At 41.2% G+C, this 25186-nt stretch overlaps 1 protein-coding gene across 1 annotated transcript in view; it reads left to right on the forward strand.

Annotated features, from left to right (window-relative positions):
• igdcc3 (immunoglobulin superfamily, DCC subclass, member 3) overlaps window positions 1-25186 on the forward strand; it is a 55668-nt gene that overhangs the window by 24508 nt on the left and 5974 nt on the right. Inside the window, exons 3-7 of the mRNA XM_073463841.1 lie at window positions 9954-10098; window positions 10223-10353; window positions 10641-10778; window positions 13686-13844; window positions 18153-18318. Coding sequence (XP_073319942.1) covers window positions 9954-10098; window positions 10223-10353; window positions 10641-10778; window positions 13686-13844; window positions 18153-18318 — 739 coding nt within the window. The remainder of the gene's footprint in view (window positions 1-9953; window positions 10099-10222; window positions 10354-10640; window positions 10779-13685; window positions 13845-18152; window positions 18319-25186) is intronic.

Raw genomic sequence — 25186 nt, forward strand, 5'->3', positions numbered from 1 at the left:
GTGAGTGTGAGAGTAAAGTAGGTGAATTTCCTCTTCGACTACGAAATGATTTTGAGCGCAGACCCTTAAGGAAGGCTTATTGCTCCCTGAAATGCTCAGGAGAAAAGAATTTCATTAACTTAAAAGAGTTACTCTCCGCTACCTGGAAAGCTAAAGAGAAGCGAAAATGTGGGAAATCAGCAGCCCAGAGAGAGCCTAAATCCTGACCCACTTACAGGTTAGTATATAGCTTTCAGGTCTTGGTTGTATTTTCCAATACAGCCTTCCTGCTAGTACTCTTTCTGCAAAAAGATGTTTTCTGTTCAAGTAAAATAGATATCTAGTACAGTACTGGACAGTAGATGGACAGTTCTTCTAGCACAGGCAAAGAACGTTTCTGTTTTCTATTTCTATTTTAAAGAAAAAATAATATTTTAATGTTTTTTAGCTTTCAACAATCACGACTCCCACGATTTGGAGCCTTCTACAAGTGCAAAAACATTGTCTGGTGTCTGGAGCAATCCGACATGCAACGTCCTCAGTAAGGTGGTAATTTGGCAGAGTGACAAACTGAGGAGTTAAGAGCAGATCAAATTCTTTCAAGTAGACAACTCCAGGCTGTGCTAATAGGAAAGTATGCTCATTCTCTGAGATGTCTGTCATTTCATATACTCTTTTTCTGTCTGTCAGTTTAAAAAAGAAAATCAGAACAGAAGCAGAATTGTGTCTGCGCTGTACAACCAGGGAACTTAAAGGGAAAACTATTAGTCTGCATGTTGAAGTTTGAAGCACACCAGACCAACAGTTGGCCGTCAGCCAATGTCAGGTTCGTCTGTGAGCATCTGTGGCCCGAGTTTTTGCATTATGTCCCCTACTGCTGAGCATGTTGAATTGCCAACGTAGGAAGTCTCACAGAACTTATAGTTCAGCTATATATAGCTATAGTGGGGAAGCAACAGTCGAGCTTTGTCGCTGCTGGTTCTGTGACGTCGGTTTGGTGCATTTGGACCCTAAGAGTGGTATTGTTAACTTAAACCTGACAAGGGAAATTAAGGTGACACCATGACAACCCATTTGGTTTGTGGACTGCTTTTTGAAGCCTCAAGTTTGGCATTATGACTGTCACCATCTTGTTTTGTGCAGCCAGAAGTGACCATATTTAGAGGAGTGTGGAGCTGGAGGATATTCTGATCGGATCTGACTGAGAACCTGTGGACACACCGTAGTAGCAACTAGTCAGCCACAAGGTAGCCACGCTCTAAAGCTTGCCCTATTCTATCACCTATTTTACTCTAAATGGGACTATAATTTACAAAATGAACATCATGCTGTATTGAAGAGGACTTGAAACTAGCGATTGAGACTATAAAGTCATTAAGAAAGTGTTTACTTAAATAATAAATCAGGTGAGAAGTAGGGTCATTTTTTCATTAGCTTACATACAATCAGACTTTATTTGGAACCAGTGGAGTCGCATTCGTCACATTCTGTATTGTCTGTGCGAAAAACACAGCTCCCAACTCTGTCCTCTTCTCGCCCACTTGGCCAGTCAGGTCTCTGTTCTACAACATGAGAGAATGTTTGAACGTGTTAAATGAAAATTCAGTCTTACGCCCAGTTAATCCTTTAATGATACGAAAAGGTCTTTTTTATTCCCACGCATCAAATCCCGTCTTTGTTGCTCATGAGTCTTTGCATGCACAAACAATTATTTAAAATGAAAATAAGGAAGCAATGTCAACAAATTTGACACCAACAAGGAGAAACACTTGGCTGTTAATTTCAAATCAAATGCTACTTTTCATGCCGGTGGTTTGTCTGTTATTTTAACCCTCTTTTCTCTGTTGTCCACCCCCAGCTCTCTCACTCTCCCTTGTCTCTCTCGCTTGTCTCTAATCTTACTCAAGCCGCGACTGGGAATCATTTAAATAATCCCTTAATTTTCAGCATCTGTTGTGCTTTAATGGGTCTCTCTTTAATTAGAGTCTGCATGCTGAAGTGAGTGTAGGAGGCTTAATGCAGAGATTTGGGGGCTACTGGGGCAGGGCAGGAGTGCAGGGGCTGCGGGTGCTGGAGTAGGAGGAGCAGAGGGACGATGGGGTGTAGTGTACGGTGGAGGGGCTTGAGGTGGTGCAAGAGTAAGGGGTGTGACAGAGGCCCAGCACATAACAGGGCACCAGGGGAGGCCCAGGCTTTGTCCCTGGGGTGAGGGGTTAGGAAGGGCGGAGGGAAAAAAACAACTAGACAGTGAGAAATGTGCCTTTCCCTTAACACTGTCTTTGTGCCACAAAAGCTTCTATCTTCTTACCTTAATTACTTTGTTACTAAGCTACTAGCTAATTTTTTAATTCAGATTGATTACATTTATACTATCTAATCATGCTGTTTCGGTGTTTGTTGAGGATTGGATGTCTTGGCAGCCAGTATAATACTTGCAATGAATATAGACAACATAACACACTGTAGCACTGCTATGCATAATTGATATTGATCAGATGAAACAACAATTACAACTAGAATGGCACTAAGTAGAGCACATACCTCCACCATGGCCCAACAGTCACCTTTAATTCAATCAAGCCTAATCCAATACCAAATATAACATTTAAACTAGATCCAGATTTTAATTCGAATCTGCATAAAATTGTAGTCATAGATACCAGCCCCCTAAATACGCCTGTTTTTTTTCATCAGGATACATGTATTACTCCCTGAAAAATTCACAAAAATGTCAATATTAAAGATAATTCCTGTATCCGTCCCTTTATCTGCATCCACACAGAGAGTTAACGGGATCTATTCTGGACTGATACTCATCTTCCATCCAAGTTTCATGGAAAGCTGTTCAGTAGTTTTTGTGTAATCCTGCTCACCAACCAATCAGCAGACAAAGCTGAAAACAAAGCCTTCCTGGCAGAGCTAAAAACAGAATTGCTTTACCATCTATGTATAGAAAACAAGATATTTAGAAAAAACTCATAATATTGTGCAAATGGTTATCGATTAATCTTCTACATTATTATCTTAATTCATTGTTTGTTTCATGCAATACTGAAAGCTACTTACAAAAGCGCTAACCCCAATTTTGATTTCAAGTCAACGTTGACATCATCAGATTGCTTGTTTTTTTCCAACCAACAGTTCAGAGCCGAAAGAGATTTAGTTTAGAGTTTGTCATTACAGAAGACAAGAAAATCCCAATGAGAAACTGGAACCAGTTGCAGGCTATATATCAATTATTGAAATAGTTGCTGCTACATCCCCAAAAACTTGCATAAGGTTTAAATACAAATTCATAAATAGGAGTGTACAAGCACATCAACACTAAAAAGGGCAGGTGCTAAGTCAAAAGTGAGAAAAACATGAAACAAAAAGACGGCTCGCACACCGCAGGGCTCCAACATCCACTTATACATAAGTGGGCTACAGGGGTTTGTATTTTTCTGCCACTCTGCGTATCATTATCTTCCATTAAGTCCTTTGGTTAAATAAAGGAGAAATGTTTGGCATTTTTGTGAGTGATACTGTAGCATTGCTGCTCCCTGTACCTTTTACAGGAAGCCTTAATAGCAGCCATCAATCTTACTATATTTAACTTGGTGCACACGAGCCCCACAGTGTTGATCAATACAACCGACTAAGGACAATCACACCACCGGAAAGCCTAACAAGCAAACAAGCTAGCAACATGAGCAGGAAAGGCAATTAATTTGCAGTCAAAACAGTTCTGTAATGTGAGATGGGAAATTCACTCAAGTAAGAAAATCTTTCATGTTGAGCTGTGAGTATAGGAAATCAAAAAGCAGAGAATCACAGAAGACAAATAAAGGAAAGACTGGAAATCATGTAGAGATGAAGAAGGTCTTTAATTGAAGTGGACAGAATCCATGTGTTCTGTGGTTGACATTTAGCTGATCCATGTGTTCTCATGTGCCATTTGTTATAGCAAAACAAGCTCATGCCATGATGTTTGATTGTTGTGTATGACCATGACTCACTCAGTGCTGTCAGATCCTTCTCAACATCTTCACTCTACATCAGGAATAAGGTTCTAACGATGTTGCATGAATAACAACATGTTTAAAACCATATAGGTGATCTTGCAGGTAGTTTTCAGCCATACTAACTGTGTGGTTCTGTGGATGTCAGTGTCCGTCGGTCAGTGAGGGGATCGACCACTTTGGTCCAGACTAAAATATTTCAACAACTGCTGAATGGATAAAGATTTAGTACAGATGTGCATAGTGATGAATCCTACAGGGCTTTTCCATTGAATCTTTTGGCCTCACCAAGTTAAACCATAGTGTGTGTTGTGCCTATTTGCTTGCGATAAAGACCATCTCTGAAGTCGGATCAAAGCCCACCTGACCTCCAAGGTAGGCTTCATCATCATTCAGGGATGAATGGTAGCTTCCTCTTCCTCTTCTAGATCCAATTGTCATCCCGCTTCTGTTTTTCAAGCAGCGAAGCCTTGTTTCCACCAGGTAGTCCCGTTCAGTTTGTTCACTGTTATTTTTGCGTTTCCATTGTGATTGTTGTGAAGTTGTGGATGGTACCAAAAGAACTGCTCCATAACATCCTGTTTTTTTTGTTACCCTTCTCTTGAGGTACCTAGCACGCTGATCGGATACTAAAAGGTGAAGAGCCTGTGCTCTGATGTAGGATTTCCCAAATTTACAACAGTCTTGTTGCCAGCAGCCTTTTCTTAAACAAAGTTTCCTTGTTGTTATAAACAGAAAAGAGATGGTGCAGATGCAAATCCTTGCCACACTAGTCAAACCAAGCCAGCACATGTGTATGTGAAAGCAGTCCCTTGACTTTTCCCTGGCCCCACTATGAGATTAACATTTGTGCTTTTTAGCAAAATATCTCAGCAGCTATTGGATCGTTTGCCGTTAAAATTTGGTACTCAGATTCTTGCCAGGCTTTGATGACCCCCTGACATTTAATCTAGAGCCATCATAATGCCAAAATTTACATTTGTCCAATACCTACTGTGGGTTTTTTAATAAATAACTACCTGCTGTTGGTAACGAAGCAATAACCATCATATACCAAAAAAAAAAAAAAAAAAAGATATGACTTTTGGGATCAAATCAACAAAAGGAGGAACATTGATATAGAAAGCATGCTTGTAAGGTCCTGCTATACAAGCCATATCACTGGTATATTGTCAAGAGAGCTTTTAATATAAATGTTCAACAGGTCTGGTTCCTGAGCTTTACTGTGCTCATTTACATCGGCACATATGCCACCTGAGCCCGAGCGGCAGATGTGCAGCTCAGCTGATGCATTTGCACATGCAGGTACTGACACAGGAAGGTGTTGATGTGCTAAAGCATTAAAGGAGGCGAATGAGCGTGCGTCAAAGGAAGACAGGGTACAGCCCATGCACGTGCAGCCCTTTCCTTCATAGGTGATAAGCATCACGCACCACGAACCAGCAGATTGATCACAGGAGTGCCCAGACTTGGGCGCGGTGTGGGGGTGGAGGGGGGCCTTGTGTGGCAGAGAACCAATAAGATATCACATCTGCATTAAAATGCCATCTCTAGGGTCCCAGCACAGAGTCTGCTATTTCAGGGATGCCTATTTAAAGGCTGTTGAAGTGTGGGCTCTCCACGCTGGAATAGCACCATACACCATCTCCATTATTTATGGGCCTCATCTCTATTTTACTGGTTTACCGGGGTGGGGGGTGGGGTGGGTACAGCAGTCATCACCGCTGCTTGAACAACATGTGCTTAATGATGTCACAGGCTTGAGAGGACTCATGGGGGTGGGGCGAGGGGAGCGATGAAGAGCTGAGGAAACGGTTGAAATGTAAGGTGGGTTGGGAGGAGGAGGGAGGGGGGTGGGGGAGGGGGAGGGGGGAGATGTGAGGGAGGGTGATGACATTATAACACGGGGGTTCACTGAAGCTTTACGCCATCGCTGCAGGTCTGAATGGTGCTGTAGGATGTCCGTTCCTCTGCTGGCATCATTACCTTTGTCATATCAATGAATCATCCCCAGCACAGGAAAAAAACATGTGACCACAGGTCTGTAAAAAAAACACACACAAATAAATACTACACGAAAAATGTTTAATCTGATTGGCTGCAGAAGGAGCAGAAAACATTACAGTTTGGGGTTTTAATCGCCTTGTTAATTATTCTCAGTTGTGTATTTGTGTGTGTGCCATGTGTGTGTGTTTGTGTTTAACTGAGCAATAAAGAAATGGATCATTACTTTAGAGCCATTAGGCAAAAAAATGATTCAGCCAGGGGTCATTCAAATAATCACCATTTAATCTACGGTTCTTCATTAGATGGAGATTGAGTCACTCGTATGGAAAAGGCAGATAATTTCTGTTGTACACGACCAGTAGTGTGTTATTGAAGGAACAGTGTGTCATTGGCCATCGAACCCAAGTAGCACATTTGGTTCATGCATAAAAGCATGTGAAATTTTGACTCTTCAAACAGATCTTCACGTGTATTTCTACCTGGTTCGGACTCATTTTTGGAGCAGTTTAGTTGTAAATTGTGGAACAAACAGCAGTGCAGAGTTTTGACAAGACATGATGTACGGCTCGGCTGCCCGTCTAAATCACCACGCTTCACATTTCCTGTCTGTGACCTTCCCTCATATTCCTCCCTCACTCATTCTTCTTTTGTGGTTGTCACCAAGGCACCGTCAAACATATGCTCAAAGGCGCAATCTCCTGCCTGTGCACTTGTGTATGGATTTCTCTTTAGTATGCACCCCGACCATTCTCTCCCTTATTGCAGTAATTAGACCTGCCCCATTTAAGCCAGCAACGTCATGCTGGTAGTGGACAGTCTTTAATCACTTGTGAGTGTCTGTCAACACTTAGCAAAGGAAGAGTGAAAAAACAATGGAGGAACATGTCTGCTGGGGCTGGGTGCTGGGGTGTGTGAGAGCGCCTCATTGCCTCTTGTGTGTCCGTCTCCTCCTTCAGCGCAGAGGGGGATCGATAAAGTTGTGTGTTTCTGTTGAAGCAGCGATTCGCATTTGTTTATATGTGTGCGCCGTAGCCGAGCTACATCGCTTCAGATTGTCTCTGCAACCCCTCCGACAACAAAAGGCAAATGGACAAAGCAGATTACAAGCGGCTGTTTTCCCTTAGATTCAGCACAGATGGTTAACAAGTTTCTCTCTTGCGTTTATCTGCATATGTAACCCTATTGTGATTTTTCCCCGATTGTGTCTGATTCTGTGAGTGTGTCGATACTCGCAGGGGTGTGGGCCTCTTATTGAAGCCATGTTTTATGCATGAGGGCCAAGGGTGGGGCCCGTTGGGGGGGTTGATGTCGGCGGACACACACAACAGCGAGATCAGCGGACACCATGACTACTTGGCAGAGATGCACAAGAAAACTCTTAAAGGCACTGGTCCTCCTTTTTAACTCTTTGTTCTTGTAGCCTTCAAGTGCAATTTTGTTTCTTTCTCGATGCCCCCAGTGTTCCCAGTACACTTGGACGATAGAAACAGCATGCGTGCATCTTAATTTGAGACTGTATTCCAAGACAGCGAGCCTCTTTGATCATTTTAGTCACCCTGAGCTCCCTGTTTTCTGTGGATTGTGTTCTGAAGGATTCATAGCTGTTTCACTACATCTAACCTCTCTGCATCAGCATCGGCAGTGCCTTCAGGGCCTTGATTCACTACTACACCCTGACAGCGTCTGCCTCGGGCTACTTATTACAGCAGTCCAAGGCAGAACGTATTTTTGATTGCTTTTGTGGACACAAAGAAGTGATAACCCATGAAAATGTTCTAAAGAGCCAATATTCTGTGGTTTGAAATATACAATAAGTGACGTTTGCAAAGATTTTCAGTGTTTTACAACTTTAGTGACTTAAAATAAAAGAGAAAAATGTTCCAGGGCTTGTTGTTCTGTGGTGAGAAGAAATGGCTATTACCTGATGAAAATGTGAAGTGGTTTGGTGATGAAATATTACCGATGTTCTCCGTGACTGTTAAGCCTATCTATGCTTCGCTGTGAGGTCGGCCTCAAACATTTTATGGCTAAAAGGTTGTGAGTCCCAAGTGTAAAAAATTGCAGTTGGGCCCTTGAGATAGGCACTTAAGCTGAATTACCCCAGTAAGATGAACAGCTGTTTAAGTGTGAGCTCACAGTAGAGAGGCAAAATAAAAATAATGTACGAGCCTGAGAAATCTGTCAGATTTCTTCAGTGTTTTTTTTCAGCGTTGAGACGAAATAATGGAAAACAAACGTGTAATCTCTTCTCACAGAGAACTTTGCAAGAGTGAACTGTCACTACTGGAGGAATACTAAATTAGCATGTTTAAATTTTTCATTGGAGCTCAATACATCCATTCAGAGGTCTGAGGTCAAGTCATGTTGGGGAATGCCACGCTTCTCATTAAGCTCTGAAATGGAATAATCACTGTGTTAGACCGCTGATGAAGCCACACCAGTCAACAGTACTGCCACTCTATATAAAGTATCTCTCTCTCTCTCTCTCTCTCTCGCTCTCGCCCTCTCTCTCTTTCTCCATCTCTTGTCCATTAACAAGAATATCTGTGGTTTTATTTCAATACAGACATTTTTAAATGTACTCTCTCTACAACAACCCAGTACAAAAAATATGAAAGACACATCAGTAGAAAAGATTCAAGGCAGAAACAATGAATAAGTCAGTAAACAAAATGAACATCATGAACATGATTTGCAGTGCAAAATAAAGACACACAGGAGGAACAAAAGGCATTAGAGGAAGGACAAACAGACAACAGCCAAGCATGTGTCAGGCAAAAATAAAGCCCTCTGAGTCATGCTGCTTATTCCTTCCCAGTCCTGTAAGTAATGAATTAATGCAGGCTACAGGTTGGGAAGGTTATGAAATAATAAGGGGTCCGTCCCTCTTGTTATGCTAACGGTGTTCAGATAAGTCCTCCTTCATCCAAGTTAATTATGGTTGACATTTAAATGAGTACACTTGTGTTGAAGAAGGTGGGAGAACTGTGGAAGAAGAGGGCCTCTCTCTAATTGAGTTTGTCGCTGGCTCCACCTTGGATGCCGCTTTTGTTCTGCTGGGAGTAGACATGTGAAGTGCAGCAGAATGAGGCTCTCTGCAGGGATATTGATACTGATTTTGGCTATATGGAGATGTCTTTGTTTAGTCTGTGTTGTTTGTGTTAGCATGCGTTTTTAAAAAACATGCCCAGCCTACTTACTAAATGTTAACACATGGCAGAAAATCCATATGCCTGCCCCGTACGTCTGTTAAAAGAGATCACCTACAGCAGAAGATCGACTGTGGCTCAGCAACAGTTGTACATGTGTCATGTCTTCTCCTGAGCACAGAACTGCAGACAAGCTCCTGTTACTTGAACAAGTTTCTTCATAATTGTATTTTTAGGGAACGTTTCCTCAGAAAAATACGTAAGATTTGAAGCTGCACTTCAAATTTGAAAGAAGATGCTATATGTTGTTTTATATGAAAGAAATGATAAATAATAAATGTAATTTTCACAACAAGTTCCTTTGAGGAATGCAGTAATATTTCCTCCTTGTTTCCTCCTTCAGAGATAATGACAGGCAGCGTAACTGTCCTTCACTACGTACAGGTTATTTATTTAATTACTTGGGTCATGATATATAAACATGTGTGTATTATATATATATATATATATATATATATATATATACATATAGTAAAGAGAGGAGCATTACTGTTGTTTCCACTGTTATGAGACAATGATTGTGTTCTAACTACAGCAATTCTACTACACTGATCTTCTTCAGTCAGTATTAACAACCTGTGAATCATCCTTATCTTGAGCTTTCTCTGTCTTAATGAATGCACATCACACAGTGTTGTTGTTGAAACTTGAAAGGAGAATTCTCCATTCTTTGTAACATAATGGTACTGTAAGCAGCTAGGCTTGTTGCTCTGAAGCTGTGTTTTGACCTGATATCCCCCTCTCCCTCCTTCTACAGCCATGGCAGACTTCCATGTCCAGCCAGAGTCGGTGCATGCTGAGGAGTCCGGCGTGGCGAGATTCCAGTGCCAGATCCACGGCCTGCCAGAGCCTGTCATCAGCTGGGAGAAAGACAGACGCCCAGTGGACACCAAGGATGAGAGGTTGGACCAAACCACATCACGGCCTGACGCTTATTAGAGACGGCAGCACTTTACAGGTCATTTAACAGGTCTCTTCGGATTTGTTTCCTTCTGTCTTATATCTGTTTCTCTCTCTCTCTCGTAGGTACACTCTTCTGCCGACAGGAGTCCTGCAGATTACAGGAGTGCGTGAAGAAGACAGTGGAAGGTTCTGCTGTGTGGCACATAACAGTGCAGGAGTGAAACACAGCGCAGAGGCACTTCTTACTGTTTCAGGTACTTCTTCTTTTTTTTAATGAATCTCACATGAGCAGCAAGGATAGGATGTAGATTAAGTTAGCTCTAAATCTGTGTTGTGTTCTGGTCCTTTGTTCTCAAATACAATTCCCCTCTGTTTTTCTATCAAGCAAATTCCCAAGATTTTCCAAACCTATTGTTCCTCCGCCTGATCGAGGAGATACAGCATATCGAGCTAATGCACTCTAGAGGAATCCAATTAAAGGATGCCATCCATCATGCTCATTCCCATCTTGTGCTCCCTCCTCTTTCCTTTTTTTTTTCAGGCTCCCAGTCATCCGTTTACAAGGAGCCTATGATCCTGGTCGGTCCAGAAAACCTCACTCTCACCGTTCACCAAACAGCCATCTTGGAGTGCGTTGCTACCGGGTACCCTCGGCCCATTGTGTCTTGGAGCAGATTAGGTGAGAAACACTCCTCACTCCTCTGATCAGATCAAAGAAAAGGCCCCAGAAGGTGCATATATGTAGTTTGAATTTTTCATTCTCTACATGTGTGTGTACACGTTTGAGGAATTATGTGCGACCACAGCGTGCATTCACCCATGTGGAATCTGACTCTTTCGTGTGGGTCGCATGCGCTTTCTGTCTTCATGTGTTTGTATGCTCTTTGCAGCACAGCTTTGATCTGTCCTGCATTGTGTAATGTATATGTGTGCACAGAATACATTTGATACAGTAGTGCATCTGTTGTGTATACATGAGGCAACGGGATTCAACATTGGGCCTTAGGGCTATGTTCGACTGTGTGTTGATAAATGCATGTTTCATCTCCTCATGAAGTTAAACCTCCTTCGAAACCAGCGAGGAGCCTCTGAGTAATTGCTGTGAGGGGCTGAGACAGATACGATTAGTTTCCCCTCCCGCAATGTGCATTTTTTTCTGGACTATCACTCAAAGTCTGTCGTGACCAATTTTTCTATCTGGTATCTGGTATCTGTTTTTTTTTTTTTTTTTACCTATTATCCGATCTGATTTGTTGTTCCAAATGTAAATTGCTGCCCCTCCCAAGCAGTTGGCCATAATCAGATTGAGGGTATTGCCTTACACAAAGTCGCTAGAATGAAATGCTAACACGATGGGATTTGTATGTATTAGATTACGGCATGGAGGCTGGGATAAGCTGCATAATGAATCTGATAGTTTCACATCAGTCACTGCTTAATGCGAGAGTTTGTTTGTATGCTATTCATTGAACAGCGCCACAGCCTGCTAGCTTGTGCTCTTTCTTCTCTGACACTAAGTTAATTAGGGGCTGACAGAGAGAAACGGATGGAGGGGGCAAGAGAGAGAGAGAAAGAAATATAGAAGAAAAAGGCAAGAAAAGAACAAGACTGCTTTTGTTGAGAGAAAAAAAGCTCACTGGACCGTGACTAGCCAGTCCAGTCAGTTGGATAGTGATAATGGAAAAATGCATAAATAGCAATGAAACACATCATAATGACAGAGACCGAGGAAAATCTCAATAACTCAATAAATGATTTATTATAAATATTGTCATCATCATAATCCATCACTACAGGATTACATTCTGTCTCAATGAAGCAGCAGGATGTCTTACAAAGACCGTAGAGCTAGTTTAGAAATATTGATTCATTTCCATTCTGAATATTTGAGCCGCTGCAGTGTTCACATAGGCCCAACTCCTCCTGAAGTAATTCAACTTAGATGCTGTTGTTTGTAACACACAGTAAACAAGCATTGTTATATTTATCTTTAAATACAAATCTGAAATTCTTTGCCCTCAGTGTTACGTCAGTTTTTCCCTGTGGAATCAAACATGATATTGAATATCGATATTTTTCAAGGTATTGTATAGAAGTTAGAAATTAGTATTGTGACAACATTACGCTCATATCCATTGGTTGCACTGGCTACCAGTTAAGTTTTTCACTGACCTTAAGATTCTTTGTGCGATTTGGCACAACACCACTGTCGTAAATACAAATCCCAGGTCTGTATGTGTTGAAAACTTGTATGTTGAAGTAAACATGTATGAACCTACCCTCTCACTGAAGTTACATAGTGATGGGGGCGGGGTAGCTGAGACAGAGACACCATTACAAGACACTGTATCATCAAAATGATTTTTGAAGCTGTTATTTTAAGATAAAATAGTTACATAATGTTGCTTGAATGGCTGTCTTTTGAATTGTTGACTTTTATCATGAAAGCAAGACATTAGGTCTTCACACGGCCCTTTAAGGCACAATGTGTCTGCTGTGATAATTACTTTTCACAGTACAGGACCAGAGGACATGTCTGATTAAAGGCGAGGCATTTCAGGAGCTGTCTTCTGTGGGAGAGGGGAGCTTCTGTTGGACACTTTGACCTTTTTAACTGTCAAGATCTTTTACATGCACAAGAACCTATATGAATCACTGAAGGAAAGGAAAACACATAAAAGCTTAATAGGTCTCCTTTAATTATTTGCACTAAAGATATAAACATAAAAATACACAGCTGACCATATGGTTTGTATCTCTGGCTGGAGCTCCTGCCTCCAGCATGGTGCCCATCTCCCTGCCTCCCTGACCGTCCTTTCAACACATCAAATCTGGACCATACAGGCTGGCAGGCTGCAGATGGAAGTCAAAGATGCGATTAAAAATGCTCCCTTGGCCCCATAGCTAATATCAGAGGCAGACTGGAGCCATTGTTGGGGTTGAGACTGCAGATAGGGAGCACAGGAAAGTGCGAGCTTATCATGTAAGTACAGTGGCTGCTATGGATTGTGTAAGGAGATAGAAGATTAGAAGTTGCAGTTGGAGTTTCTGGTACCACAGTGGCAGCTGGAACCTCTCCTGTGCAACCGTTGAAAAGCAAATGTACTGAAAGGCCTTGTCAGACATAGACATGAAAAAAGAACATTCATGCTGAAGTGTGAAAGTTTTAACCTAACATCCATGAGAGAAGCCGTACTAAGAATTAAAACATGAACTCATCTTGAAACATCAGAAAACCAGATGACTTTTCAATGAAGAGAAAATACTCTTTAGAACGGCAACCAGTGCAAGACTATGGATTAAAGTGTGTTTTCACACAGCAAACACACACTCAATGACCTCCATGTCTTTTCTCGCCTGTTGTGCTTGGTCCGAAATAGCACTTGTGCCTGTAAACATACAGTACATTTAATTAGTTTCTCACTGGCAATTAAAGCCCACTCTGATCTTTACTGCAGTACAACCCTGTTCACCCTCATCTAACATGAACACATACTGTACATGAGCACACCTGGTCCCCTTTTTCTTGTCCTATATAAATTCTTTCCCATCCTTCTCAACTGCTCTCTCTCTTTTTTCCGCTCAGACGGCCGTCCCATCGGTGTGGAGGGAATCCAGGTACTCGGTACAGGAAACCTGATGATCTCAGATGTTGGTGTGCAGCACTCGGGGGTCTACGTGTGTGCTGCTAACAAACCGGGGACCCGTGTTCGCAGGACTGCTCAGGGACGTCTTGTGGTCCAAGGTGAGTTGTGGATAAAAGGATTCTGACATTTTGTTGCAGAGGGATCTGTGGTCAGGTGATATGGTAACGCTTGTGAATTCTGTGGGTCGACCTCTGTGCAGTCGCTCCGACTGTGATAACTTCCCCGACTTCCCATCAGTACTTTCTCTTGTATTTGTTGGAAAGCAGCTGGAGTCACCTCTGCTTGTAGCTGAACCAGAGTCTCTCCCGTGAGTGAAAGTTTTGGGCCAGCATCACGTGTGAGCTTCATGTGGGTGGACTTTAATTTAAACACCTAATTCTGAACTAGTGGGTGGTGCAGATCTGTCAGACTTAAAGGTTTTGATTTCAACCCACATTATTTTTCTACATTACTGCCAACCAAAGCAAACAGCCTGTCAATTAGCAGCTGAAATGTTTGCTTCTAGTGCACCAGGTGCAGCAGGTTGATAATATGTAACACTCGTATATACCTAAAAGATAATTAAAAAGTCCACCGCTGCACGTCTGTGGTAACACACTGCATTTAGCTGAGCTGTCCGTCTCTAACATGAGAACTAAAACACAAGATGAACAACAAACCATTTATTAACATTATCCTTTGTGACAACAGCATATAATCAAATCAGTAACACTTTGTATAAGGGAACACATATTACCAATTAACTAGTTGCTCATAAACGTTCATATTTGCTCTTTTTAGTCATCATAAAACATTTCTTAGTGCCATATTCGGCATGATCCTATTCTACAACTACTGGGCCATTAACTAAGAAGGGGTTCTCCCCCTAAAGCCTCATAGATACTGCTTATTGATAGTAAGTAAGGAAGTTGTTGTGCTTTAATTAGTAAGGTGGAAGCACCACAAGATTAGTCATTTCCCCTGAATGACGCTTCATAAATATTGTCTATTCTTATGTCACAAAAGTCTGGATATGTTCCACAGTCTGAAATGAAGTCTGAACCTGTTTGGGTTAATAAGTATCAAACTAAATGTTATCAATTAATCTATAACATCACATTAAGATGTTGTTATTTGTGTTACATGTGAAATACTGTTGAAGGGAATTTCTTTTTTCACCTTGGTTTATCCAGGGAAGGTTCACACAGTCACTCATTCACACCTGGAAGCCGCTCAGTACAACCACAGTCTGATCTGTTGGTTTTTAGCAATGTTGGCGTTTCCACACGGACAAGAAATCGTGTACAGTATCATACATTTTTGCAGGCGGGTGTGATTACATCTTTAATGGCAAATTGCTTTTTAGAGATAGGATGAAGACTGATTGTTTGTAGTTCGGAAGGACTGAGCACAGTGTCCATAGGGATACTAATGATTGAAGAAGGGGCTGTAAAGAGCAGAGTCTGTTGGGAGAAGGTTTTGAGACCAAGTTGGCATGAACTCCATAATCATGGGTGTTGTTTCCTGTTTAAACACAGAACTAGGCAATTATATAAATGAATCCTTCAAAGACCAGTCAGAGGATGTCAATGGTTTTTAGATTGTTCAAAGATATTAAAGTGAGAGATCTGTGGGGAGTTTTGTTCGCAGAGGCTAGACCATGATTAAGAGTGTCTTTGCCTAAAACCTCCTCTTTGTACTCACAGCTTTTTAAAATCTGATTATTTCACAGCCTGACAAATTCTACAAAGGGAGAGAGAAGACAACTGCTTACTGTTTAAAAATAACATGGATCTTTATTACACATTTTAGTTCAGTCTCAACAGCCAAGAATACACAAACAACATCATCAACATGTGTCAAGCTGAAAGTCTTATTTGCATGTTTGGTAAAGTTGTACAGCTCATTACTGTACTTCTGTAATTCATCCTTTAAAGTTGTTATATTCTTCTCTTAATCCATCATAGTTGGATTTACAATTAAATGTTTGAGTGTTGTAGGTTAGAGAGATTGATGTTTTTTACCAATGAGATGAAGCCATGTGTGGGTGGCCTCGTGCAATAATTGTCACCAAGCAGGAAACATCCAACATCTGCCTCACTCACATATTGATCAGATGGACCACACTTTGCTTCAGCCCATAGCAATATTGATCCTGATCAATATTTCATTTTATCTTCCTGTCAAGTGTGAGACGAGCCTGTACCCTAGCAGGAACAAAGAAGAAAAGCCCTGGATGTTAATTACATGTCAAAGTCTTTGGTTCTTGTGATCGACTGGTGGAAACAAAGGTGTAGCGTTAACTCCAGTGACAAATAAATACAGGTTGGTTCGTTATAGGGAAAACAAAGTTGTACTGCATGTCCTTGACGAATAGGTCTGTCAGAGTAGTGTAATAAGCTCAGAAAATAGTGTATAGCAGTCAGGAACATCAAATAAATGCAATCACTTAGCTTCATTTAGCTCCTTTGAGTTACAAAAAGAGAGACAAGAGAAACAAAGACCAAAGGAGGATTCAAAGTGTGAGAGTCAAAAGGGAAAAACAAGGGTAAGATGGATGGATGGTGCTGATGATCTAACCAACACCCATACAGGTGCAGATCAATATCTGCCCGAGCTCCTGCCGACCTTCACCTTTAGGACAGTCCTCAAAGAGTACAGCGAGCGAGAGAGAAAGAAAGAAAGAATGTAGGCAGGAAAGAGGCAGAGATAAATGAAAGGACCATCACACGCTGTCAGCAGCCTCCTTTCAAGTGCCTGAGGGTCCTTTAGCTTTTCCAATGGGAGAATGGAAATGCTTACATTGAAAAAGTGTCAGGCAACATTTTGTCTATTAGTGTGGGAACAAGATGAAGAAGGGAACAGTGGGGAAATTAACAACTGAAATGGAAAGGGAAATATTAAACTAACAAGAAAAGCATCAGAAAACAATTAACAAACATATTTGAAATGTTAAAACTGCGGCTGTTGCTTTTAAGGATAAAGGTGGTGATTTCATGTTTTTCCTCTCAAGAATCCCTTGAAAAAAACAAAACCAAAAATAAAGCAGTCCTGCTTGTAAGCCTGGACAGTATGAGAAAACTGATGTGTTTTTTGAGCATTCGAGCATGCAAGCCTATTCTCGTAGTAACCTAAAATAAAATTATGAACCTGGAAATGGGCATAATATGTCTACTTTAAAAACAATCCTCTAATGTGACTGTTTCTATCTATAACTCACTTTACAAAATTGGCATTTCACGTTGCCCTCAACGCTTTGGGTTGGTGGTTTGTATCAGAAATACAGTTTCTTGTAGAGTCTAATTTCCCAGGTTGTTGATATTTGATAATGTGAGAAAGGGAATCAACAACCCACCTTTAAATATGGTTTGAGAAAAGAGAGATGCGTCAACTAAACATTGATTTCGGTTCTCTATGAGAGTGATTCTCAAGAGTCGCTGTTTCAGAATCGTCACACTAATCCACTTTTCTGATTTTAAACACACTCAAAAGGAGAATTTAATGTGTTATTCCCTCAAACCAGCATCTGTGTTAAAGCTCTAATTTTTATAATTTGACTCCAGTTTCTCAGTCCAACTAGGTCATGATTAGTTAAACGATTGGGACAGCGGAGTTTTTCTTTTACAACAGGCAATATAATACACTGGGTGTTCCAGCTTTCTATCCTCTAGTGATGATGCTCAGATGTTATAATTACCATAACATATTTTAGAGTTAATATGCATATAAATAATTCAGGTTATCAAATCAGGGGAAACCACTGGGACAATAATGAATGCAGAGGAGATGATACAATACCTCTCAGTCGGTCGGCTGCAATAAAAACACCAGCCCGAGAATGAAAACTCTAAGTTTAATTACCCTGTGATTTAAGTAAAGGACCTGCTCTTCTAAAAGAACCATTTCATATGAATAAGTTATTACCACTAATTGACCGTAGCTGGAGGCCTGTAGCCTGGGATAAGACGGGATCTGAAACTCTAAACTGCATCACTTTATTTCATGTAAATGCTGTTTAAAAGCACATTAGTTTCTGTTGTCGAGCAGGGATCGCATCGTTTTACTCTCATCCCTCCACTTTTCTGCTCTCCTCTGGCTCTCTTTTTCTCTTTTATTTCCATGTCCTGCAAATTGACCCTGAATTATACGTTTACAGAAGCATATGTACCTTACATGTATAATGCAGTAGACACATCTTATTACCTTCCAGGCTCTTATGTTATTCTTTTCTCGCTCTCTGTTGCTTTTTCTCTCCTTTATTTTGGCTCTGTGTTTCTCTTCTTTTGCTTTCTGACACTTTTTTGCAACTTCAGATTTTTCACCTCTGGATCTCGTTTAGATCTTCTTGTTTGTTGCTCTGGCGCTGTCTTTTTTGGATGTGGGAACGAGGCCAATGTATCTGACTCTCTGTTGATCTCCTCTTTCAGCCCCAGCAGAGTTTGTTCAGGCTCCGCAGTCCATCGCTCGGCCTGTCGGCACCACCGCCATCTTCACCTGCCAAGCTCAGGGCGAGCCTGAGCCCCAGCTCACCTGGCTGAAGAATGGGCAGATTTTGGAGCCCGGGGGACACGTCAAACTCAGGAACAACAACAGGTAATGACAAAAGCTTCACCCTGTATTCCTACATGTATATCCCTGAGATTTATAAGGGTAAGAAAAAAATAGCTGAAAAAAAGCCCTGCACGTTATACAAAATGTAGTGTTGTACAAGTTGCTTTTGAGACTTTTGCAGTGCTTATATCTGATGCACAAATATATCGTTCATACATATTCTACACATAAACTTGCTATTTTAAGTGATTTTGATACCACTTTCTATTATGTCACACTTTATAAAGGTTTTGTAAGTCCTAATAATTGCTTTAGTAAAGGTTAACAAATGTTTACTCTAACTAATAATTTGTAAGCCGTCATTAAGAGTAACTTTTAGGCTGCCAGGTTGTGAATATTGCGTGTGGCTGGTGTTTAACCTCCAGCAAGACACTTGCATTTTTAGCTCTTAAAGACCCTCTAATAGACCAATTACCTTCTGGAAAAACCTGCAGAGAATCTGGATCAAAATCCATTTTCATAAGAACCTTAATAACATTAATTTACAGCCCAGATTTCTCTCCCAGCCATCCCCACACTCTGTATCCTTTCACTCTTGGACCCTGCCCACGGAAGTAATATGGATGTCAGTATTAATCACTACTGCCTTGATCTGATCATTGGCTTCATCACATGTGCAATTTCTCTGCGTTTCTGCTGCTTGTAACATGGCAGCTGCTGGAATTCAAGCCTGCCAAGACATGAGCCTCAATTTATTTGTGCCTTTGTATGTAAGCAGCGTATCGACTGGATGTTGGATGCTTTCCCATGGCTGTCCCCAGGAATGTCGTGAGGACCCTCTGTTAGTTACCATGCTCAGCAGTGCAGTGACTGTACAGTGTGAGACACTGGAGTGCTATCTTACAGATAATATTGAGGATTATTTGATTGACTTGCATTGATATAGTGCTTTATCTCGTCTACTGACTACTCAAGCTCTTTACAACACATTCACGCATTCATACAAACATTCATATGCACAAGGTGCCGACCCTCATCATGAGCGATACAGTGCTTCCTATCCAAAGCACCCTCTGATATAAGTGCAGCTCGAGGTCCGACCAAATCCGAGAGAGTAGTAACTGAGCCTGACCCGACTCAAGTATGAGTACTACTCAATACAAATAGTACTCAAGTTTTATTTGTATGAGGGACTTTCAATTTTACCAGTCAGTAATATTTTGACATGATATATTTACTCAAGTTTGACTCTTGAGTACTTTTTACAACACTGCTCTACATTCAGGCAGTACCTTCTACTGATGTGACCCAACCCAGACTTTATTTCTACATTTTTGTCCTAACCAGCCAGCCCGACAGGTCCCAACAGGTTCGGGCTGAGTATCTATCCTCTTATTTCTATGCCCAGCCATTCACACACTCACACACCAATGAAACAGCCGTAAGGAGGAATTTGGGGTTTAGTATCTAGTGGATACTTTGAATTGCAGCCGGGGAATCTGGGGTAGAACCATCCGATTTGTAGACTACCGGGTCTACCTCCTGAGCCACAGCTGCCCAACTGCATGTTCGACCTTATTTTCTGCTCAGGGTTTGAAGAATACAATTCACATACAGAGAAGCTGCATGTGAGTTTTACAGTATAACATGTCATGGAGACGTCAGCGTCCAGCCTGTTGCCAACACAACCGCTTTACTCCATCCATCCAGCAAATGTGTTTTGGAGTAAATTCTGTTCTGCATTACTGCACACGGAAAGTTCAATTTTTCCGGTTGACCCTGGCAGGCAACCATCCGTGCATGCTGTTATTATTCAGCGAGAGAAATATGAAGTGAATATATTAAATATGCACCCAAAAAAATCAATACTTGCACTCCGTAGCAGTGAGTGACGGGAGCAGACACCTCCATCGCTCACATACACCGCTCCACTCCCACTTTGCCTCCACCAGTCTATATTAGTGAGGGAGATGGAGCGAGGGACTAACAAAGGAGGAAAGACGAGAGGGAAGAAATAAATGAGAGGTCAGACAAAAAACAGGAAGAAAAATGAGCGAGTGTTCAGAGGAGTAATGATGAGTCAGCAGAATGAACAAATGAGTAGAGAGAGAGAAAGATAGAGCGGGTAGTCAGAGCATCACAGCATTTCCACTTGCCACCATTAGTGCATGCTATGGACCTGCTGTAATATGGATCACATGCATCACAAAGCCCACACTGTGACTGGTTTAGGAGGCAGGCCTCAGCTTGAGATCTGCCATTAGCTAATTAGCTCATAAACTCAGCTAGTTGACCAGGAAATGCTGTCAGCCATTCAGAGGACAGAGCAGTTTGATGTGGATCCGAAGAGTTTGTAATATGTAGGTGAGCTGTGGGGTGAGTAGAGAGAACACATTATGATCTGATTCATCATGGCAGTCACTCCCTCCTGTGACAGATTATATGAATGTGAAAAGCTGTCTTTTTTTATTTATCAAAGGACAGTCAAAACTGTAAGCCAATGCCAGTATCATTTTGACATTTTTGGCAAATCCACTAATTGATTCATGGACGAACTTTACTCGCAACACTTTTTTCCAATCCAGAAAGTGTGTTCCCTCACTGGAGGAGATCTGTGTTGTTGGGTTTACATAACACCTGTGTCTAATGTGTTGTTCAGTTTAGACTGTTATTAATTAATTATTGTTAATGCTAAAAAAATGTCAACTTGTTATCAATATTTAACCAAAACCACATTTTTTAACAGGACCAAGTCCTTCGAGTTGCCTTAACATAACCTGTTATAGGGAAAACAAATTAAATATATGAACATCTGCCGACTCATTCAGTGAGAACAAATTGCATGTGAACAGTTTTCAAGTTTGTTCAGTTTAAAAATGTTCTCATTCCGTTGTTGAACAACATAATCAAATGCTACCTACTTAATACAAGTAAGTTACATGCAATGATGTCGACATAGCTCACAATTATGTCCAAAATCACATTACTTACACCTCATGTACACTACTGGTCAGAAGTCTGGAATTTATTTGAATGATCTTTCCTGCCTTTAGGTTGTAGGTTAGATCCTCTTTATAAATAGATGTTATTTTGTATGAAGCATTTGCAAAGCAGTAATATTTTGTACAGGTTAAATAAGAATATAAGAGATCACCAGTCACTGATAAAAAGAAATTGGAAGCTTAACATCAAAATCTGTCCAGATTTGAATATAAACAGGTTCCTGTTTCAGTGTCAAGTGCAAAATAACACTTGAAACAATCTGGCATGTTGTTTTACCAAAACTATTCTTTAAACCTCAGAATAGAAAGGTTAGTCTCGGGTTAGCACTTCTGGCATTCGATCACAAAATATCGGCTGCACACACAAACCATATTTATATCTGTGCTATGAACTGACATTTACACTTTTCTGGACTGGAAACAAAAACAAAATCAAAGGTTATTATGGGCAAAAAATAGTTACAACTGGGGTTGCAACATTATGAGATTTGCATAGTATCAAAAATATCATCAGTTATTGTATTATTATCTGTTACAATGACCCTTAAAAGAATAAAAATAGGGCCTCTCGGTTGAAAATCAATTTCCTAGAACATAATCTCATGACATGATATAAACTTGATATACGTACATTTTTAATAACACTAACATGGTAGAATTCAATAGCATAGATAAGCAAATGCACACAGTATGATAACCGTCTACCTACTGTTTTCCCACCGTGCTATATCGCTGCAAACCTACATGGAACATTGTGGGGACGTCAAATAAATGGAAGTTAAATTATTTTTAAAAATTCTTCTTTTGGGGCCAAAGCTATTTCCACTGTACAGAAAACATTTTGTGTCTGAATTGACCATTATTGTAGGAAACGCATCAATAAAACAGATATTCCAGACTTTTTGAATGGTGGTGTACCTACATTGGTGGAGCCGGGAGAAGAACTACCAACCCCGATGGTTAAGAGGCCAACACACTCTCCCACTGAGCCATAGCCACCTCGTAAAATGTAGTTGTATATGAAATTTTTATGGAAAGACCGGGTTGGAAATTCATAGTAGGGTGAGTTTTACCTGGGGCCCAAAAAGCCATGTGGTGTGTAGTGGAGGTCCTGAAAGGAAAGAAAATCCTATGGCATGGGGCACAATTTACCTCCAGAACCAAGCCACAACAACAGTAATGATATGCAAATGATATTCAGCCGCTCTGGGCAGCACAATGATTCTGTTCTTACACACACACACACACACACACACACACACACACTATATCTGATATGGGAAGCTTGGATATACAATGAGCGCAGCGTACCTAGCACAGATATTTTAATTAAAGTGTGTGGTTGTGTGCGTTAGTGTCAAAATATACACACGCGGAGGTTTCTCCCTTCAGCCATCTCTCACGACGCTGACCTTCAAAAGCAAATCGGACAAGCGAAGGAAGGGGAATCGATTGTACATTTCATTCACACACACGCATGCACACACATTAATCAAAAAGCAAGTGAGCCCGTATGTGCACAAATAGCCCCGCGGAGCATGCCATCATTCATTCTGTGCACACGCATAATCAAACATGAAAATTTCACAAACGTGTTGCCCCTTAACTCCTCCTCACGCACACACAAAACACACACGGAGATGAGGCGGCGGCGACGTGAAACACTGTATAACATGATGTCAGAGGAGAGCTGATTGGCTGCTTCTGTCAACAGGCGTTTGCTGCTCAGGGTGAAGCTGTGTGTTTGTTCTCTGTGATACAACGCAACAGATCTTGATCCACGCACATGTGCACACAGACACACACACACATTATTGTTACCCCTTTCATTATTGGCCTTTGCTGACCAGGCTCCTGTGAAACATGCTGCTGTAGCTATTTGAAGCCTCTGTGAGAGCTGTTGCTAATTATGCATAAGGACTCGCCTCACTCTTAAGTCTCTAAAGCTGACAAGTGTAATCATCCAACACGTAGAAAGCTGTGATCTCACATCCGACAGTGTAATAATCGCGAGGTTGAAAGCTGGCCTGCATTATTTTAAAAGTGATGAATGAAGGTATAAGAGAAAGATCCCATGAGCATTTTTCTAATATACTCTCTTTCTCTAAATGATTCTAGGATGCTTTTACATTTACATGTTATAGTTTCAGTTATATCTTTAAGAAAAGAACATGTTTCCAGAGTGTGTGAGCGTCGTGGTGTGTGTTATGATTAATGGTGAACATCTGAAGGAACAGTCTACCACAGAAAGAAATCTGGACATTTCAGAATCCTTTCAAAGGGTTTTTTTTTTCTCCTCTTTTCTTTTTTTTCCCCACTTTCTTTCACCAAGACCTGCCTTTCTTGTTTGCGGCCCCTTTCGGTGCCCCACATCCCCCTTCCTGCCCCCATTACAGAGAGCTGGGGCCTGGGCATTGGCCTTGAACTCTGACCCCGCCAGTAATCAGTCATATCCCTGGGCCCTTCCCTCCTCTCAGGCCACAGACAGCTCATCGCTCCTCCCCTCCCCCTTCCCCACCTCTTCCTCCTGTTCTCTCTTTGTCCCCATATTTTTTTTCCCCCCTTTCCTCTCTCCGGATCCAGAATGGCCACGCTGGCTGTTGATGGGGTGCTGCTCAGAGACAACGGAGCGCAAACACAGCCTCGGTAACCGAACAACAGGCCCAAGGCCCCGCTGTCAGCCACTCCCCTGGCCCTCGGCCTTATCCATCAGTCAGTGAAATGACCTTGAACTGATGAGTAAATGATGGTGTCAACCTGTCAAGACAGGACAGCTTGGCTTTGGAGCTGTTGTAAGACAAGCAAACAGCCCAAATTCAGGCCATAGACCTCCCAAACCTCTTCTTCTCTCTTCTTCTTTTTCCCTCACACATTGTATGGATCTGTGGTGGTCCTGCTCTGCTGTTGCGTGTTAAAGGTGCAATATGGAAGACTTTCAGTTTCATTGGTTCAAAAATTAACTATAATTATCAACAGAATGTGAAGCTATAACAGGTTGGACATCTCTGTATTGTGTTGAAGAGATATCTCTTGAAGTAAACATGCCTACCAGCTAGCCGCTAGCCAATTTGTACCTCAAGAGGTGATAGTCTGTTAGTAAACAACAACAACACTTCCCTTGTGTCCCGAGCTCCCAGTCCGGGCAGAGTCAGCTAATACGACTGCTAGCTGTTAACTAAGCTTAACAGCTAATAGCAGCTACAGTTAGCAGCAGTTAGCGCCCCCTATTCGTTTGGAGTATAAATTTGACAGGTGGCCAATCTTACATATTGCACCTTTAATGTAGATCAATCTATTCTAAAACTCAAGATCAAACTAGCTAATTGAAAAAGTCATTTTCTAATCTTGACAGACAGTTTTTTGCTCTTTAATGAGGAAAGTTTTAATTTCAGGACGTCTGACGTCTAGAAATAAGAAGCATATCCAGACAAGAACTTTAAAAAATACAGTATTCTACTTTGCAGAGAACTTTATTCATTAAACGAGACTAGTATTACTTGACAGGTTTTTAATTCAACAATCCCAACCATGATTAGACCTAAAAGCCATTCCTCTAAACATCCTGCATCCTTTCCTGAGAAATGTGCTGGAACAAGAGGGAATGTGGTTTGCATTTCCAGCTACAGCAAGGCAGTAGAAAACAGTAACACCTACTTCAAACAGAGACACAATGCTCCTCATTTGCCAAATTACTGCTAGAGTGTCCCGAAAACAACAAAATAGCTGCTTGCTGCCAAAATGCACAAAAAGCACAGAATCTTGCAGACTGCAACTTTAAAATTCAACACTCTCCATCTCAGAATTTAGGCAAAAACTCTTCTTTTTTGATTATACCCTTTAATTACTTATTTGCCACTGTACTTTCCATACATCGACCTACTCTAAAATGCTGAAACCACTAAAATTTT

Source organism: Pagrus major, chromosome 4, assembly GCF_040436345.1.
Source record: "Pagrus major chromosome 4, Pma_NU_1.0".
In the NCBI taxonomy this organism is placed as follows: Eukaryota; Metazoa; Chordata; class Actinopteri; order Spariformes; family Sparidae; genus Pagrus; species Pagrus major.